Source organism: Musca domestica, unplaced genomic scaffold (genome assembly GCF_030504385.1).
Source record: "Musca domestica strain aabys unplaced genomic scaffold, Musca_domestica.polishedcontigs.V.1.1 25, whole genome shotgun sequence".
In the NCBI taxonomy this organism is placed as follows: domain Eukaryota; kingdom Metazoa; phylum Arthropoda; class Insecta; order Diptera; family Muscidae; genus Musca; species Musca domestica.
Genome location: NW_026712277.1, coordinates 2,124,180 through 2,143,388, shown reverse-complemented (window position 1 = coordinate 2,143,388; position 19,209 = coordinate 2,124,180). Strand labels below are relative to the sequence as shown.

Genomic DNA, 19,209 nt, shown 5'->3' with positions numbered 1-19,209 from the left:
ACGGACAAACCTGGATTTAAAAAAAAATATTTTTTCCAACTAACGACAAACGTGGATTTAAAAAAAAAATATTTTTTCGAAGTATCAACGAAAGTGCATTTTTAAATAATTATTTTTTCATAAAATCAACAAGCGTGGATTTTTTAAAAAATATTTTTTTCAACATAACAACACGTGGATTTTCTAAAAAAAAATATTTTTTTCAACATAACAACAAATCTGGATTTAAAAAAAAGGTTTTTTTTTGCAAAATAACAACAAATGCTGACTTTAAAAAAATATATTTTTTTTCATTAAATCAACAGACGTGAATTTTATAAAAAATATTTTTTCATCACAACAACAAATGTGGATATTTTTAAAAAATATTTTGTTAATATTCACAACAACAGCGGATTTTTTAAAAAAATATTTTTTTAACACTACAACAAAATATTTAATTAAATGTATACAAAATGGAAAATTTATTAGACTGGATTTAAATTTCAGGAAAATTTAAAATGAAGTTTATTACAAAAATAACTTTGTCATCAAGACAGTAATGCGGATACTTAAAAATATTTTGTTTGTCATAACAATAATCGCGGATCTTTAAAAAAGTGTTTTTATTATAACAACAAACGTGAATTTTTTAAAAAAAAATATTTTTCAAACTACCAAAATACCGATATTTAACAAAAAAATATCAACTGCCCCAAAAACAACGTGGATTTTTTAATAAATATCTTTTAATAAAATAACTAACGGATTTAAATAAAAAAACATTCTTTAATGAATTAACTAACGTGGATTTTTAAAAAATATTTTTTCATAAATAAATCAACGTGGATTTTTTAAAAAATATTTTTTCAATATTTAAACCACCGTAGATTTTTTAAAAAAATATTTTTTCTATATTTAAACCACCGTAGATTTTTTAAAAAATATTTTTCCAATGAATAAATCATCGTGGATTTTTTTAAAAAATATTTTTTCTAGGAAGCAATGAACGTGGATTTTTTTAAATATTTTTTCTAAGAAGCAATGAACGTGGATTTTTTTTAAATATTTTTTCTAAGAAGCAATGAACGTGGATTTTTTTAAATATTTTTTCTAAGAAGCAATGAACGTGGATTTTTTTTAAATATTTTTTCTAAGAAGCAATGAACGTGGATTTTTTTTAAATATTTTTTCAATGTTTCAACAAACGTGGATTTTTTAAAAAAATATTTTTTCTAAATATCAGTTTCAACAAAAGTGGATTTTTTTAAAATAATATTTTTTTATCAAAAAAAAACGTGATTTTTTATAGAATTTTTTCATAAAATCAACAAACGTGGATTATTAAAAAAAAATATTTTTTTTTTATCAAAACAACAAACATGGATTATTAAAAAAAAGTGCAAGTGCAAGGGCAAGTTTGTGAGGGAAAATATTTTTTTTTTCATCAAAACAACAAACATGGATTATTAAAAAAAAAGTGCAAGTGCAAGGGCAAGTTTGTGAGGGAAAATATTTTTTTTTTTTTTTCAAATAAAAAATAAAAATAATTTTTAGTAAATAAAAACAGGAATTTTTTAAAAATTATTTTTTCATAAAATCAACAAACGTGGATTTTTTAAAAATAATTTTTCAATGAAATCAACAAACGTTAATTATTTTTCAATGAAATCAACAAACAGGATTTTTTAAAAATTATTTTTCAATGAAATCGACAAACGTGGATTTTTTAAAAATTATTTTTTCAATGAAATCAACAAATGTGGATTTTTTAAAAATTATTTTTCAATAAAATCAGCAAACGTGGATTTTTTGAAAAATATATTTCAATAAAATCTTCTTTTGAAGACCACTGTATGTAATTTCATTGTATTCTTACCTCACAATATATGTATATTTGAGCGTGTTTGTGTGTCATGTTTTTGTTTACCTTTCTTTGAGATTGACAAAATTGATTTCATTTAACGACATGCCAATAAAATACCCGTATTGATTTACATAGAAACATTCCGTTTGTATGTGTGCGAGAGTGTATATGTGTATGTGTACTAATTCCATGAATATTGTTACGAATTCAAATATACTTCCCTGAAAGAACAGAAGATTTGAAGTTGTTTGCATTTTTCTGTTATTATTCAATAAACGAATTTGTTATGCTAAATAAGTGGATTTAATAAATCGACAAAATATTGAAATTTTATTCAACAACACCCTATGCTGATTTTTTCGAAAATAAAGAAAACAATTGGAAAATAAAGTTTCTAAAAATATTTATTTAAAATATATTTTTTAAAGACATGTAAAAAATATTTTTTGTTCCTCCAAAAATATTAGTCATTTAATTAAAACTCCAATGACATTTTGGACTTGGTGTTGTGGCATTTGAAATGAAATTTACAATCCGGATAATCTGCCTGGGCTCTTGCCTCAACACCAAAACCATAAAACAACTGATATGGCTAAAATGTTATATTTTTGCAAACAAAACGATTTACATGTGGCTATGTATGAGTAAGCAGAGGGATATCCAAGCCATTAAAGCCTGGGGTCACCTTGATTTTTCTAAACACCATGTGTGTGCTTGTGTGTGAGTTTGTGTCTCTATGGCCACCACAATGCCGTTGTATTTTGGCCATGCAAAATTTCCCAAAATTTAATGTCACACATGAAATGTAATGTCATACCTGGGCCACTAATTATTTACTATTAGCTGGATAGCTCCGAGGGGGGAGGGTTACAATGCTGGTGAGGCCAAAGAAGGGTGCCACTTTAATTTTATAAATATTCATTGCCTCTAATTGAATTTGGATTTTTGCACTACATCAAATATTTAATTAAATGTATGCAAAATGTAAAATTTGTTAGACTGGATTTAAATTTCAGGAAAATTTAAAATGAAGTTTATTACAAAAATAACTTTGTCATCAAGACAGTAATGCGGATACTTAAAAAATATTTTGTTTGTCATAACAACAATTGCGGATCTTAAAAAAAGTGTTTTTATCATAACAACAAACGTGAATTTAAAAAAAAAATATATATTTTCAAAATACCAAAATACATGGATTTAACAAAAAAAAAAATATCAACTGCCCTGGGTTTCTTAAAAAGTATTTTTCATCATAAAAAATAACATGGATATTTTAATATATATCATAACAAACAAAGAGGATTTGAAACAAAAATATTTTTTTTAAAAATTATTTTTATAATTAAATAAATAACGTGGATTTTTTAATAAATATTTTTTAATAAATTAACTAACGTGGATTTAAAAAAAAATATTTTTTAATAAATTAACTAACGTGGATTTAAAAAACATATTTTTTAATAAATTAACTAACGTGGATTTAAAAAACATATTTTTTAATAAATTAACTAACGTGGATTTTTTTTAAAAAAAATATTTTTTTTTTGTTATAACAACAAACGTAGTTTTTTACTAAAAAATATTTTTTCGTTATAACAACAAACGTGGATTTTTCTTTTAATATTCTTTTGTTATAACAACAAACGTGGATTTTTAAAAAAATATTTTTTATCTAATTGACTAACGTGGATTTTTTAAAAAACATTTTTTATCTAATTGACAAACGTAGATTTTTTAAACAATATTTTTTATCTAATTGACTAACGTGGATTTATATTTTAAAAATATTTTTTCAAAAAATTAACAAACGTGGATTTTTTAAAAAAATATTTTTTCAAAGGGTTAACAAGCGTGGATTTTTTAAAAAAATATTTTTTCAAAGCATTAATAAACGTGAATTTTTTAAAAAAATATTTTTTCAAAGCATTAACAAACGTGAATTTTTTTAAAAAAATATGTTTTCAATGAATAAGTCAACGTGGATTTTAAAAAAAAATATTTTTTCAATGTTTCAGCCAACGTGGATTTTTAAAAAAATATTTTTTCGAAGTATCAACCAACGTGTATTTTAAAAAAAAATATATATTTTTTTCAATGAATAAATCAAAGTGGATTTTTTATAAAAATATTTTTTTCAATGAATGAAGCAACGTGGATTTTTTCGAGGTATCAGCAAACGTGGACTTTTTAAAAAATATTTTTTCGAAGTGGATTTAAAAAAAAAATATTTTTTTCAATGAATAAATCAAAGTGGATTTTTTATAAAAATATTTTTTTCAATGAATGAAGCAACGTGGATTTTTTCGAAGTATCAGCAAACTTGGACTTTTTAAAAAATATTTTTTCGAAGTATCAACAAACGTCAATTTTTTAAAAAAATATTTTTTCGAAGTATCAACCAACGTGTATTTTTTTTAAAAAAAATATTTTTTCAATGTGGATTTTTTAAAAAATATTTTTTCAGTGTTTCAACCAAAGTGAATTTTTTAAAAAATATTTTTTCAATGTTTCAACCAAAGTGGATTTTTTAAAAAATATTTTTTCAATGTTTCAACCAACGTGGATTTTTTAAAAAATATTTTTTCAATAAAATTATCAACGTAGATTTTTTAAAAAATATTTTTTCTATGAATTAATCAACGTGGATTTTTTAAAATAATTTTTTTTCAACGAATATATCAACGTGGATTTTTTAAAAACATATATTTTCAATAAATAAATCAACGTGGATTTTTTAAAAAATATTTTTTCAGTTAATAAATCAACGTGGATTTTTTAAAAAATATTTTTTCAGTTAATAAATCAACGTGGATTTTTTAAAAAATATTTTTTCAGTTAATAAATCAACGTGGATTTTTTAAAAAATATTTTTTCAGTTAATAAATCAACGTGGATTTTTTAAAAAATATTTTTTTTTGTATGAATATATTAACGTGGATATTTTTTTAAGAATATATTTTCTATGAATAAATTAACGTGGATTTTTTTTTAAAAATATTTTTTCTATGAATAAATTAACGTGGATTTTTTAAAAAATATTTTTTTTGTATGAATATATTAACGTGGATTTTTTTTTAAAACTATATTTTCTATGAATAAATTAATGTAGATTTTTTTAAAACTATTTTTTTGAAGTATCAACAGACATGGATATTTAATAAAAATACTTTTTTGAAGTATCGGCAATCTTGGATTTTTTAAAAAATATTTTTTCAATGAATACATCAACCTGGATTTTGTAAAAAATATTTTTTCTATGAATAAATTAATGTAGATTTTTTAAAAACTATTTTTTTTGAAGTATCAACAGACATGGATATTTAATAAAAATATTTTTTGAAGTATCGGCAAACGTGTATTTTTTTAACAATATTTTTTCAATGATTACATCAACCTGGATTTTTTAAAAAACATTTTTTCAATGATGAAATCAACGTGGATTTTTTAAAAAATATTTTTTCGAAGTATCAACAAAAGTCGATTTTTTAAAAAATATTTTTTCGAAGTATCAGCAAACGTGGATTATTTTAAAAATATTTTTTCAATGAATAAATCAACGTGGATTGTTTAAAAAATATTTTTTCAATGTTTCAACCAACGTGGATTTTTTAAAAAATATTTTTTAAATGTTTCAACCAACGTGGGTTTTTTAAAAAATATTTTTTTAATGAATAAATCATTGTGGGTTTTTTAAAAAATATTTTTTCAATGAATAAATCATTGTGGATTTTTTAAAAAATATTTTTTCAATGTTTCAACCAACGTGGATTTTTTAAAAAATATTTTTTAAATGTTTCAACCAACGTGGGTTTTTTAAAAAATATTTTTTTAATGAATAAATCATTGTGGGTTTTTTAAAAAATATTTTTTCAATGAATAAATCATTGTGGATTTTTTAAAAAATATTTTTTCAATGTTTCAAACAACGTGGATTTTTAAAAAAATATTTTTTTGATGAATAAATCATCGTGGATTTTTTAAAAAACATTTTTTGTTGTTGCAAAATGGTCAGACTTTATCCCTTTATTGTTGTTCTTTCGCCATGTATTTATTTAATTTTACTTTAAATAATTTTTTTATAAATAATGAAAGTCTTCTAGCCTTTAATGTCAAACCTTGTGTTACCATTTTTAAATTGCCTTCAATTTTCAATTTTATTTTCTAGTTTTGGAATTTAGTTTTTGCAGCAATTGTTACGGCCTCACGTATCATGACGGGTTTCTTGTGTGTGTGTAGGTGGATAAATTGTATATTGCATGGCTAAACCCATTTACAGTGGCAAAACATTGTTACGTTTTTTCGCAATTTCCTTATGATAACAGACACTCCGAACGTATCCGTTTTTTGTTGTTTATCCTTTCTCCTTTTGCGTGGCTTGCTTTGGCAAGCAGATTGCACACATTTCAACGAAAGACGATTTTAAAGGCTGACATTTGTATTTTTTTTTTTTTTTTTTTTTGAAATTCCACATAGACACACATCCATCCATCTTTCAGAATATCCTGTCATGCATCCTTCATCTCTTGCTTTCTTGTAAACATCAACATTCACGGATTCATATTTACTGTTTTGTCAATATAAATGTCTACGGATGTAAGAGCGAGAGTGTGTGTGCCTGCATGCAGGTATGTGTGCAGGCAGTTAAATGAATCCTTGAAAGGAAGGATTAAAGATAAACAGAGAGAGAGAGAGTTTTTTTGCCGTCTGTGTGTGTTATGCTTCGATCACGCAAAGTGAATGAAAGAAACATTTTATATTCTATTTGCAAACCATAATTCTTTTTTTTTCTTTCCTTCACCGCCCAGAAATGATTGACACCTTTGAAGGAGGGTGAAGTAAAAGAAACACACGGCAAAGAAAAATGATAATAAAATGTGTTTTTCTTGAAGTTTTTTTTTCGGTTTTCTTGTCGTGTAGTCTGATGGTTTCCGGCTCACGTACAGAGAGATAAGTGTTTGAAAGATAAAACAAAAAAAATTGTTACATTGAACATTTGTTAAGACATTTTTATACCCTCCACCATAGTATGGAGGCTATATTAAGTTCCCAATTCCGTTTGTTACACCTCGAAATATATATTTTTAACCTCATAAAAAAACTTTAAAATTTTCAGATTTTAGCTCTTGAATCCATATTGTTGGTTTCCAACCACTTACTGCCTGCCTACCTTCCCACCACTGCACCAAATTCACGAGAAGCAGGATGTTATTTGATATCCAGTACCTTGATTGTTCCATGTATTCATCGTGTCCAAAGTATGACAGAACATTTTCAAATTCTCTAACTGCTTCCGGCAGTTCCAACAAACTCACACACACACACACACACACATACACACTCTCAAAAAAACAAACAATGTTTACATGAAAGTTTGAAAATGCATTGCGGATGTAAGGGTGCGTAAGTGCATTCATGTCAATGTAGTTGTAGTTGTAACACAACACAACTATATTAACTTAAATTTTTAAAAACATAGCCCCCAGAGTATATCAACAAATAGATAAAATTGCAATTGGAAATGGAAATGGCAAAAACCAAAGTTTGAAGTATTGGGTCAAGAACAAAAAAAAAAAAGATTTAAATTTTATTCTGGAGGACTATAAAAATATTTATTTTTTCAGATTTTTTAAAAGTCTTTTAAATTTTAAGACTTTTCCAGGACGTATTTTTTAAACATATTTTTTTAAGAATTTAAAAAACATCTAAAGCTACAATAATTTCAAAACATACATTTTTTTAATTTATTAAAAAATGAAATTTTTAAAAATATATTTTTTTTAAAAATTTTAAAAGACGTCGATTAAGGAAGTTTATAAAAAAAATTATTTTCAAAATAAAATCAACACATTTGGAAATTTTAGAAAAAAGAAACATTTAAAAATATTTATATTGTCGAAAATTTTGGGAAACGAATTTTTAAAAAAATTCACGTCGTCGAAAATTCTTAACAAAAACTTTTAAAAAATCCACAAACAATCTATGTTTTTGGAAATTTTCTAAAAATTATTTTTCCAAATTTCAAGTCAACAAGATTTTTTGATTTTTTTGCAAATAATTTTTTAAGAACTTTAGAATTCATTAACAACATATATAGATGTTTTCTTAAATTTCCGAATATGTTGATTTTTTTATGTAAAATACTTTTTCAGGAGTATTTGAAGACGTGGATTTTTTTTAAATATTTTTTTTAATTTCCAAAGGCGTGGATTTTTTTTATAGTATTTTAGTCAAAATTTCCAAAAACAGGATTTTTTTAATATTTTTTTTAATTTCAATTTTTGGCGAAATTTCGAAGACGTGGATTTTTTTTAAAATACTTTTGTTAAAATTTCCAAAGACGTGGAGTTTTTTAAATATATTTTTGTCAAAATTTTCAATGACGTGGACATTTTAATTCTTTTTTTTTCAAAAGTTCCGATGACGTGAATAATTTTTATATTTAAATTTTTTGCAAACGTAGATTTTTTGAAAATTTTGAAATATGTGATTTTTTTTTTTAAATTTTCCGAGTACGTAGATTTTTTTTTAATTTTTTCGAAGACGTTTTTCCTTTTATGTATTTTTTAACAATTTTATGAAGATGCAGATTTTTTAAGTATATTTTTTTTTTAAAAAATTCACCAAAACGTTGACTTTTTAAATATATTTTTGTGAAAATTCTCCAAGACGTGGATTTTTTAAAAATATTCATTTTACAAATTTTCAATGAATTGGATTTCTTAAAATATTTTTCTTAAGAATTTTCGAAGACCGGGATCCTTTAAAAATATTTTTCCAAAATGTGGATTAAAAAAAAAAAATATAAGAACTCCTGAAGACGTAGATTTTTAAAAAATATTTTTATAAGAAAGCGGATTTTTTTAAATACTTTTATAAGAACTTCTGAAGACCTGGGTGTTTTAAAAAATATTTTTATTAGAACTTCTAAAGACGTGTATTTTTTTAAATATTTGTTTAAAAGTTTTGGAAGAGATGAATTTTTTAAATATTTTTTTAAGAACTTCTGAAGACGTGGATATTTTTAAATATTTTTTTAAAAACTTCTGAAGACGTGGATTTTTTTAAATATTTTTTTTAAAAAATTTTAGAAGACATGATTTTTTTTAATATTTTTATGAGAACTCCTGAAGACGAGCTTTAAAAACTTCTGAAGACGTGGATTTTTTTTAAATATTTTTATAAGAATTTCTGAAGACGTGGATTTTTTTAAAAATATTTTTTTAAGAACTTCTGAAGACGTGGATTTTTTTAAAAATATTTTTTTAAGAACTTCTGAAGATCGTTTTTTTTAAATATTTTTTAAAAACTTCTAAAGACATGGATTTTTTTAAATATTTTTTTAAAAACTTCTGATGACGTGGATTTTTTTAAATATTTTTTTAAGAATTTCTGAAGACGTGGATTTTTTTAAAAATATTTTTTTAAGAACTTCTGAAGACGTGGATTTTTTTAAAAATATTTTTATAAGAACTTCTGAAGATCGTTTTTTTTAAATATTTTTTAAAAACTTCTGAAGACATGGATTTTTTTAAATATTTTTTTTTTAAACTTCTGATGACGTGGATTTTTTTAAATATTTTTTTTAACTTCTGATGAAGTGGATTTTTTTAAATATTTTATTAAAAACTTCTGATGACGTGGATTTTTTTAAATATTTTTTTTTAAACTTCTGATGAAGTGGATTTTTTTAAATATTTTATTAAAAACTTCTGATGACGTGGATTTTTTTTAAATATTTTTTTTAAAACTTCTGATGACGTGGATTTTTTTTAAAATTTTATTAAAAACTTCTGATGACGTGGATTTTTTTAAATATTTTATTAAAAACTTCTGAAGACGTGGATTTTTTTTAAATATTTTTTTAAAAACTTTTGAAGACATGGATTTTTTTTAAATACTTTATTAAAAACTTCTGATGACGTGGATTTTTTTAAATATTTTTTTAAAAACTTCTGAAGACGTGGATTTTTTTTAATATTTTTTTAAAAACTTCTGAAGACGTGGATTTTTTTTAATACTTTTTTAAAAACTTCTGAAGACATGGATTTTTTTTAAACTTCTGATGACGTGGATTTTTTTAAATATTTTTTTAAAAAATAATAAAATATTTTTATTATTACTTTTGAAGAACTGGATTTTTTAAATATTTGTTTGAAGATTTTCGAAAACGTGAGTGCTTTAAAAATATTTTTATAAGAACTTCTGAAGACGTGAATTGTTTTAAGTGTTTGTTTAAAATTTTTTGAAGACGTGCACTTTTTTAAAATATTTTTTATAAATTAAAAAAAATGGATTTTCGATTTTTTTAATTTCCAAAGACATTGATTTTTAAAAATATTTAAGAATTGAAAAAAAAAACACTTGGATTTTACATTTTTGTTAGTTTCCAAAGACATTAATTTTTAAAATATATTTGTTTTAAGAATTTTCCAAGACGAGGATTCTTTAAAAATATTTTTTTAAGAATTTAATAAAAGACTTGGATTTTTTCTTTTAATTTTCCAACGACATAGATTTTTGAAATATGTTTGCTTAAAGACTTCTCCAAGATGTGGATTCTTTAAAAATATATTTTCCAACATTTTTAAAACTTGGATTTTTTATAAAAATATATTTTCCAACATTTCCAAAGACGTTAAGTTTTTAAAATACATCTAAATTTTTTTGTGAAGATGTGGATTTGATAAAAATGTTTTTAAAATTTTCGAAGGTGTGGAATTCATAAAAAATATATCGAAACGATGATTTTTCAAAAATATTTTATAGAATTTTTAAAGAAGAGGAACTCTTAAAATTTTTTTTATAAATTTTCAAAGACGTGGAATTCTTAAAAAAATATATCAAAAACGATGATTTTTTACAAATATTTTTCAAGAATTTTTTTATATAGTTTTTGATGCCTTGGGTTTTTATTGAATATTTTTTAAAAAAAATTTCGAAGATAGTGAGCTAATAATGTTTTTCAAATATTTTTTCCAAAAAAATTGTATTTTTAATTTTATTTTTAATTCTAAAATTTTTTTTTTAATTCTAAAAATATTGTTTCCATAAAAGTGGATATTTATTTCTTTTTAAATTTTAAAAATATCTTTTCAAAAATTTTTGTTTTTCTAATTATTTTTTATTAGAACCGAAATAAGGCGTGGATTTGTTTAAAAATATTTGTAATTTTTTATAGTTTTTCCTTCAATTTTGTTTTTTTTTTTTTAATTTATGGCTTTATGAAAAAAAGTTTGTATTTTCACTTAAGGAGATTTGGAGAATTATGAAAATTATTTTATTAGAGAAAATATTGGTTAAAGGTATGAGAGCTCCAGAGCCTTAGGAGATCTTATACCTTTAACCAATATTTTCTCTAATAAAATAATTTTCATAATTCTCCAAATCTCCTTAAGTGAAAATACAAACTTTTTTTCAAATTTCCCACAACCCCCCAACCAAAAGAAACTCCCAATAACAATGAAAAAACTTTTGCCACACGTATCTGTGGTAAAGTTTAAATAATAGGTTAATGTAAATATTAAGGGGGCCCGAACTAGGCAATACAAAAGACAATGTCGACAATAACCATAAGGACAACAAGAAGACATCTATGTTTAGCATGTGTCGGTAAAGATAGGCCCTAAGAAACATAAATATGGGTCATTATTACACAATTTCTTACAAGCAACAGCAACAGCAACAACTGTTCAAGATATGATAAGTAAACATACGCCCGCACACACACAAACACACATACGTATACCTATCAAAGAATACCATGCCACACCATTTTAGGTAGTTTAGCATTCAAATTGTTGTCTGTTTCCTATCCCCAGGAACTTTGGCAAAAACAAAAAATGAAAAGAAAAGAACAAGAAAAAGGTAAATTGTTTGCCATGACTTGGTGTGTCTGTCTGTGGACCACAGACACACACGCACACATACATACGCCCACACACCCATAAGTGTGGAAAACCACATAGACCTTTTTTGTGCTTTGTATGCTTTCACTCAAATTTACCAAAACGCACACACACACACACATGAATGAACTAACACACACATGCTGGGGGAAAACCACAACCATAGGCAAATACAAAGTACCAAAGGCATTGTTACATCAACCAGAGCAGAAGTAGCATCAGCAGCTGTAAAATACCAAAAATGAACATGTGTAAGTTTCCGGCAAACATGCGAAAATTTACATAGCCGGATTTTGGGCGGGCGGAACAGTGGAGGGCATAATTGAGGAAAAAATGAAAAAAAAAAACATTTTTAAAAATCCAGATTAGTTAAAATTTTGAAAATATTTTTTAAAAAATCCACGTTTGTTGCATTGATGAAAAAATATTTTTTAAAAAATCCACGTTTGTTGCATTGATGAAAAAATATTTTTTAAAAAATCCACGTTTGTTGCATTGATGAAAAAATATTTTTTAAAAAATCCACGTTTGTTGCATTGATGAAAAAATATTTTTTAAAAAATCCACGTTTGTTGCATTGATGAAAAAATATTTTTTAAAAAATCCACGTTTGTTGCATTGATGAAAAAATATTTTTTAAAAAATCCACGTTTGTTGCATTGATGAAAAAATATTTTTTAAAAAATCCACGTTTGTTGCATTGATGAAAAAATATTTTTTAAAAAATCCACGTTTGTTGCATTGATGAAAAAATATTTTTTAAAAAATCCACGTTTGTTGCATTGATGAAAAAATATTTTTTAAAAAATCCACGTTTGTTGCATTGATGAAAAAATATTTTTTAAAAAATCCACGTTTGTTGCATTGATGAAAAAATATTTTTTAAAAAATCCACGTTTGTTGCATTGATGAAAAAATATTTTTTAAAAAATCCACGTTTGTTGCATTGATGAAAAAATATTTTTTAAAAAATCCACGTTTGTTGCATTGATGAAAAAATATTTTTTAAAAAATCCACGTTTGTTGCATTGATGAAAAAATATTTTTTAAAAAATCCACGTTTGTTGCATTGATGAAAAAATATTTTTTAAAAAATCCACGTTTGTTGCATTGATGAAAAAATATTTTTTAAAAAATCCACGTTTGTTGCATTGATTAAAATATTTTTCCAAAATGTGGATTAAAAAAAAAAAATATAAGAACTCCTGAAGACGTAGATTTTTAAAAAATATTTTTATAAGAAAGCGGATTTTTTTAAATACTTTTATAAGAACTTCTGAAGACCTGGGTGTTTTAAAAAATATTTTTATTAGAACTTCTAAAGACGTGTATTTTTTTAAATATTTGTTTAAAAGTTTTGGAAGAGATGAATTTTTTAAATATTTTTTTAAGAACTTCTGAAGACGTGGATATTTTTAAATATTTTTTTAAAAACTTCTGAAGACGTGGATTTTTTTAAATATTTTTTTTAAAAAATTTTAGAAGACATGATTTTTTTTAATATTTTTATGAGAACTCCTGAAGACGAGCTTTAAAAACTTCTGAAGACGTGGATTTTTTTTAAATATTTTTATAAGAATTTCTGAAGACGTGGATTTTTTTAAAAATATTTTTTTAAGAACTTCTGAAGACGTGGATTTTTTTAAAAATATTTTTTTAAGAACTTCTGAAGATCGTTTTTTTTAAATATTTTTTAAAAACTTCTAAAGACATGGATTTTTTTAAATATTTTTTTAAAAACTTCTGATGACGTGGATTTTTTTAAATATTTTTTTAAGAATTTCTGAAGACGTGGATTTTTTTAAAAATATTTTTTTAAGAACTTCTGAAGACGTGGATTTTTTTAAAAATATTTTTATAAGAACTTCTGAAGATCGTTTTTTTTAAATATTTTTTAAAAACTTCTGAAGACATGGATTTTTTTAAATATTTTTTTTTAAACTTCTGATGACGTGGATTTTTTTAAATATTTTTTTTTAACTTCTGATGAAGTGGATTTTTTTAAATATTTTATTAAAAACTTCTGATGACGTGGATTTTTTTAAATATTTTTTTTTAAACTTCTGATGAAGTGGATTTTTTTAAATATTTTATTAAAAACTTCTGATGACGTGGATTTTTTTTAAATATTTTTTTTAAAACTTCTGATGACGTGGATTTTTTTTAAAATTTTATTAAAAACTTCTGATGACGTGGATTTTTTTAAATATTTTATTAAAAACTTCTGAAGACGTGGATTTTTTTTAAATATTTTTTTAAAAACTTTTGAAGACATGGATTTTTTTTAAATACTTTATTAAAAACTTCTGATGACGTGGATTTTTTTAAATATTTTTTTAAAAACTTCTGAAGACGTGGATTTTTTTAATATTTTTTTAAAAACTTCTGAAGACGTGGATTTTTTTTAATACTTTTTTAAAAACTTCTGAAGACATGGATTTTTTTTAAACTTCTGATGACGTGGATTTTTTTAAATATTTTTTTAAAAAATAATAAAATATTTTTATTATTACTTTTGAAGAACTGGATTTTTTAAATATTTGTTTGAAGATTTTCGAAAACGTGAGTGCTTTAAAAATATTTTTATAAGAACTTCTGAAGACGTGAATTGTTTTAAGTGTTTGTTTAAAATTTTTTGAAGACGTGCACTTTTTTAAAATATTTTTTATAAATTAAAAAAAATGGATTTTCGATTTTTTTAATTTCCAAAGACATTGATTTTTAAAAATATTTAAGAATTGAAAAAAAAAACACTTGGATTTTACATTTTTGTTAGTTTCCAAAGACATTAATTTTTAAAATATATTTGTTTTAAGAATTTTCCAAGACGAGGATTCTTTAAAAATATTTTTTTAAGAATTTAATAAAAGACTTGGATTTTTTCTTTTAATTTTCCAACGACATAGATTTTTGAAATATGTTTGCTTAAAGACTTCTCCAAGATGTGGATTCTTTAAAAATATATTTTCCAACATTTTTAAAACTTGGATTTTTTATAAAAATATATTTTCCAACATTTCCAAAGACGTTAAGTTTTTAAAATACATCTAAATTTTTTTGTGAAGATGTGGATTTGATAAAAATGTTTTTAAAATTTTCGAAGGTGTGGAATTCATAAAAAATATATCGAAACGATGATTTTTCAAAAATATTTTATAGAATTTTTAAAGAAGAGGAACTCTTAAAATTTTTTTTATAAATTTTCAAAGACGTGGAATTCTTAAAAAAATATATCAAAAACGATGATTTTTTACAAATATTTTTCAAGAATTTTTTTATATAGTTTTTGATGCCTTGGGTTTTTATTGAATATTTTTTAAAAAAAATTTCGAAGATAGTGAGCTAATAATGTTTTTCAAATATTTTTTCCAAAAAAATTGTATTTTTAATTTTATTTTTAATTCTAAAATTTTTTTTTTAATTCTAAAAATATTGTTTCCATAAAAGTGGATATTTATTTCTTTTTAAATTTTAAAAATATCTTTTCAAAAATTTTTGTTTTTCTAATTATTTTTTATTAGAACCGAAATAAGGCGTGGATTTGTTTAAAAATATTTGTAATTTTTTATAGTTTTTCCTTCAATTTTGTTTTTTTTTTTTAATTTATGGCTTTATGAAAAAAAGTTTGTATTTTCACTTAAGGAGATTTGGAGAATTATGAAAATTATTTTATTAGAGAAAATATTGGTTAAAGGTATGAGAGCTCCAGAGCCTTAGGAGATCTTATACCTTTAACCAATATTTTCTCTAATAAAATAATTTTCATAATTCTCCAAATCTCCTTAAGTGAAAATACAAACTTTTTTTCAAATTTCCCACAACCCCCCAACCAAAAGAAACTCCCAATAACAATGAAAAAACTTTTGCCACACGTATCTGTGGTAAAGTTTAAATAATAGGTTAATGTAAATATTAAGGGGGCCCGAACTAGGCAATACAAAAGACAATGTCGACAATAACCATAAGGACAACAAGAAGACATCTATGTTTAGCATGTGTCGGTAAAGATAGGCCCTAAGAAACATAAATATGGGTCATTATTACACAATTTCTTACAAGCAACAGCAACAGCAACAACTGTTCAAGATATGATAAGTAAACATACGCCCGCACACACACAAACACACATACGTATACCTATCAAAGAATACCATGCCACACCATTTTAGGTAGTTTAGCATTCAAATTGTTGTCTGTTTCCTATCCCCAGGAACTTTGGCAAAAACAAAAAATGAAAAGAAAAGAACAAGAAAAAGGTAAATTGTTTGCCATGACTTGGTGTGTCTGTCTGTGGACCACAGACACACACGCACACATACATACGCCCACACACCCATAAGTGTGGAAAACCACATAGACCTTTTTTGTGCTTTGTATGCTTTCACTCAAATTTACCAAAACGCACACACACACACACATGAATGAACTAACACACACATGCTGGGGGAAAACCACAACCATAGGCAAATACAAAGTACCAAAGGCATTGTTACATCAACCAGAGCAGAAGTAGCATCAGCAGCTGTAAAATACCAAAAATGAACATGTGTAAGTTTCCGGCAAACATGCGAAAATTTACATAGCCGGATTTTGGGCGGGCGGAACAGTGGAGGGCATAATTGAGGAAAAAATGAAAAAAAAAAAACATTTTTAAAAATCCAGATTAGTTAAAATTTTGAAAATATTTTTTAAAAAATCCACGTTTGTTGCATTGATGAAAAAATATTTTTTAAAAAATCCACGTTTGTTGCATTGATGAAAAAATATTTTTTAAAAAATCCACGTTTGTTGCATTGATGAAAAAATATTTTTTAAAAAATCCACGTTTGTTGCATTGATGAAAAAATATTTTTTAAAAAATCCACGTTTGTTGCATTGATGAAAAAATATTTTTTAAAAAATCCACGTTTGTTGCATTGATGAAAAAATATTTTTTAAAAAATCCACGTTTGTTGCATTGATGAAAAAATATTTTTTAAAAAATCCACGTTTGTTGCATTGATGAAAAAATATTTTTTAAAAAATCCACGTTTGTTGCATTGATGAAAAAATATTTTTTAAAAAATCCACGTTTGTTGCATTGATGAAAAAATATTTTTTAAAAAATCCACGTTTGTTGCATTGATGAAAAAATATTTTTTAAAAAATCCACGTTTGTTGCATTGATGAAAAAATATTTTTTAAAAAATCCACGTTTGTTGCATTGATGAAAAAATATTTTTAAAAAATCCACGTTTGTTGCATTGATGAAAAAATATTTTTTAAAAAAATCCACGTTTGTTGCATTGATGAAAAAATATTTTTTAAAAAATCCACGTTTGTTGCATTGATGAAAAAATATTTTTTAAAAAATCCACGTTTGTTGCATTGATGAAAAAATATTTTTTAAAAAATCCACGTTTGTTGCATTGATGAAAAAATATTTTTTAAAAAATCCACGTTTGTTGCATTGATGAAAAAATATTTTTTAAAAAATCCACGTTTGTTGCATTGATGAAAAAATATTTTTTAAAAAATCCACGTTTGTTGCATTGATGAAAAAATATTTTTTAAAAAATCCACGTTTGTTGCATTGATGAAAAAATATTTTTTAAAAAATCCACGTTTGTTGCATTGATGAAAAATATTTTTTAAAAAATCCACGTTTGTTGCATTGATGAAAAAATATTTTTTAAAAAATCCACGTTTGTTGCATTGATGAAAAATATTTTTTAAAAAATCCACGTTTGTTGCATTGATGAAAAAATATTTTTTTAAAAAATCCACGTTTGTTGCATTGATGAAAAAATATTTTTTTAAAAATCCACGTTTGTTGCATTGATGAAAAATATTTTTTAAAAAATCCACGTTTGTTGCATTGATGAAAAAATATTTTTTAAAAAATCCACGTTTGTTGCCTTGATGAAAAAATATTTTTAAAAAATCCACGTTTGTTGCATTGATGAAAAAATATTTTTTAAAAAATCCACGTTTGTTGCATTGATGAAAAAATATTTTTTAAAAATCCACGTTTGTTGCATTGATAAAAAAAATATTTTTTAAAAAATCCACGTTTGTTGCATTGATGAAAAATATTTTTTAAAAAATCCACGTTTGTTGCATTGATGAAAAAATATTTTTAAAAAATCCGCGTTTGTTGCATTGATGAAAAAATATTTTTTAAAAAATCCACGTTTGTTGCATTGATGAAAAAATATTTTTTAAAAAATCCACGTTTGTTGCATTGATGAAAAAATATTTTTTAAAAAATCCACGTTTGTTGCATTGATGAAAAAATATTTTTTAAAAAATCCACGTTTGTTGCATTGATAAAAAAATATTTTTTAAAAAATCCACGTTTGTTGCATTGATGAAAAAATATTTTTTTAAAAAATCCACGTTTGTTGCATTGATGAAAAAATATTTTTTTAAAAATCCACGTTTGTTGGATTGATGAAAAAATATTTTTTAAAAAATCCACGTTTGTTGCATTGATGAAAAAATATTTTTAAAAATCCACGTTTGTTGCCCTGATGAAAAAATATTTTTTAAAAAATCCACGTTTGTTGCATTGATGAAAAAATATTTTTTAAAAAATCCACGTTTGTTGCATTGATGAAAAAATATTTTTTAAAAAATCCACGTTTGTTGCATTGATGAAAAAATATTTTTTAAAAAATCCACGTTTGTTGCATTGATGAAAAAATATTTTTTAAAAAATCCACGTTTGTTGCATTGATGAAAAAATATTTTTTAAAAAATCCACGTTTGTTGCATTGATGAAAAAATATTTTTTAAAAAATCCACGTTTGTTGCATTGATGAAAAAATATTTTTTAAAAAATCCACGTTTGTTGCATTGATGAAAAAATATTTTTTAAAAAATCCACGTTTGTTGCATTGATGAAAAATATTTTTTAAAAAATCCACGTTTGTTGCATTGATGAAAAAATATTTTTTAAAAAATCCACGTTTGTTGCATTGATGAAAAAATATTTTTTAAAAAATCCACGTTTGTTGCATTGATGAAAAAATATTTTTTAAAAAATCCACGTTTGTTGCATTGATGAAAAAATATTTTTTAAAAATCCACGTTTGTTGCATTGATGAAAAAATATTTTTTAAAAAATCCACGTTTGTTAAAATTTTGAAAATATTTTTTAAAAAATCCACGTTTGTTGCATTGATGAAAAAATATTTTTTAAAAAATCCACGTTTGTTGCATTGATGAAAAAATATTTTTTAAAAATTCCACGTTTGTTGCATTGATGAAAAAATATTTTTTAAAAAATCCACGTTTGTTGCATTGATGAAAAAATATTTTTTAAAAAATCCACGTTTGTTGCATTGATGAAAAAATATTTTTTAAAAAATCCACGTTTGTTGCATTGATGAAAAAATATTTTTTAAAAAATCCACGTTTGTTGCATTGATGAAAAAATATTTTTTAAAAAATCCACGTTTGTTGCATTGATGA

General features: G+C 23.4%; 1 protein-coding gene across 1 annotated transcript in view; it reads left to right on the top strand.

The window, feature by feature from the left end:
• Positions 1-15,646, top strand: part of LOC131802824 (myb-like protein U) — a 33,713-nt gene extending 18,067 nt beyond the window's left edge. Inside the window, exon 5 of the mRNA XM_059123489.1 lies at positions 15,591-15,646. Coding sequence (XP_058979472.1) covers positions 15,591-15,646 — 56 coding nt within the window. The remainder of the gene's footprint in view (positions 1-15,590) is intronic.
• The last annotated feature ends 3,563 nt before the right edge of the window (positions 15,647-19,209 follow it).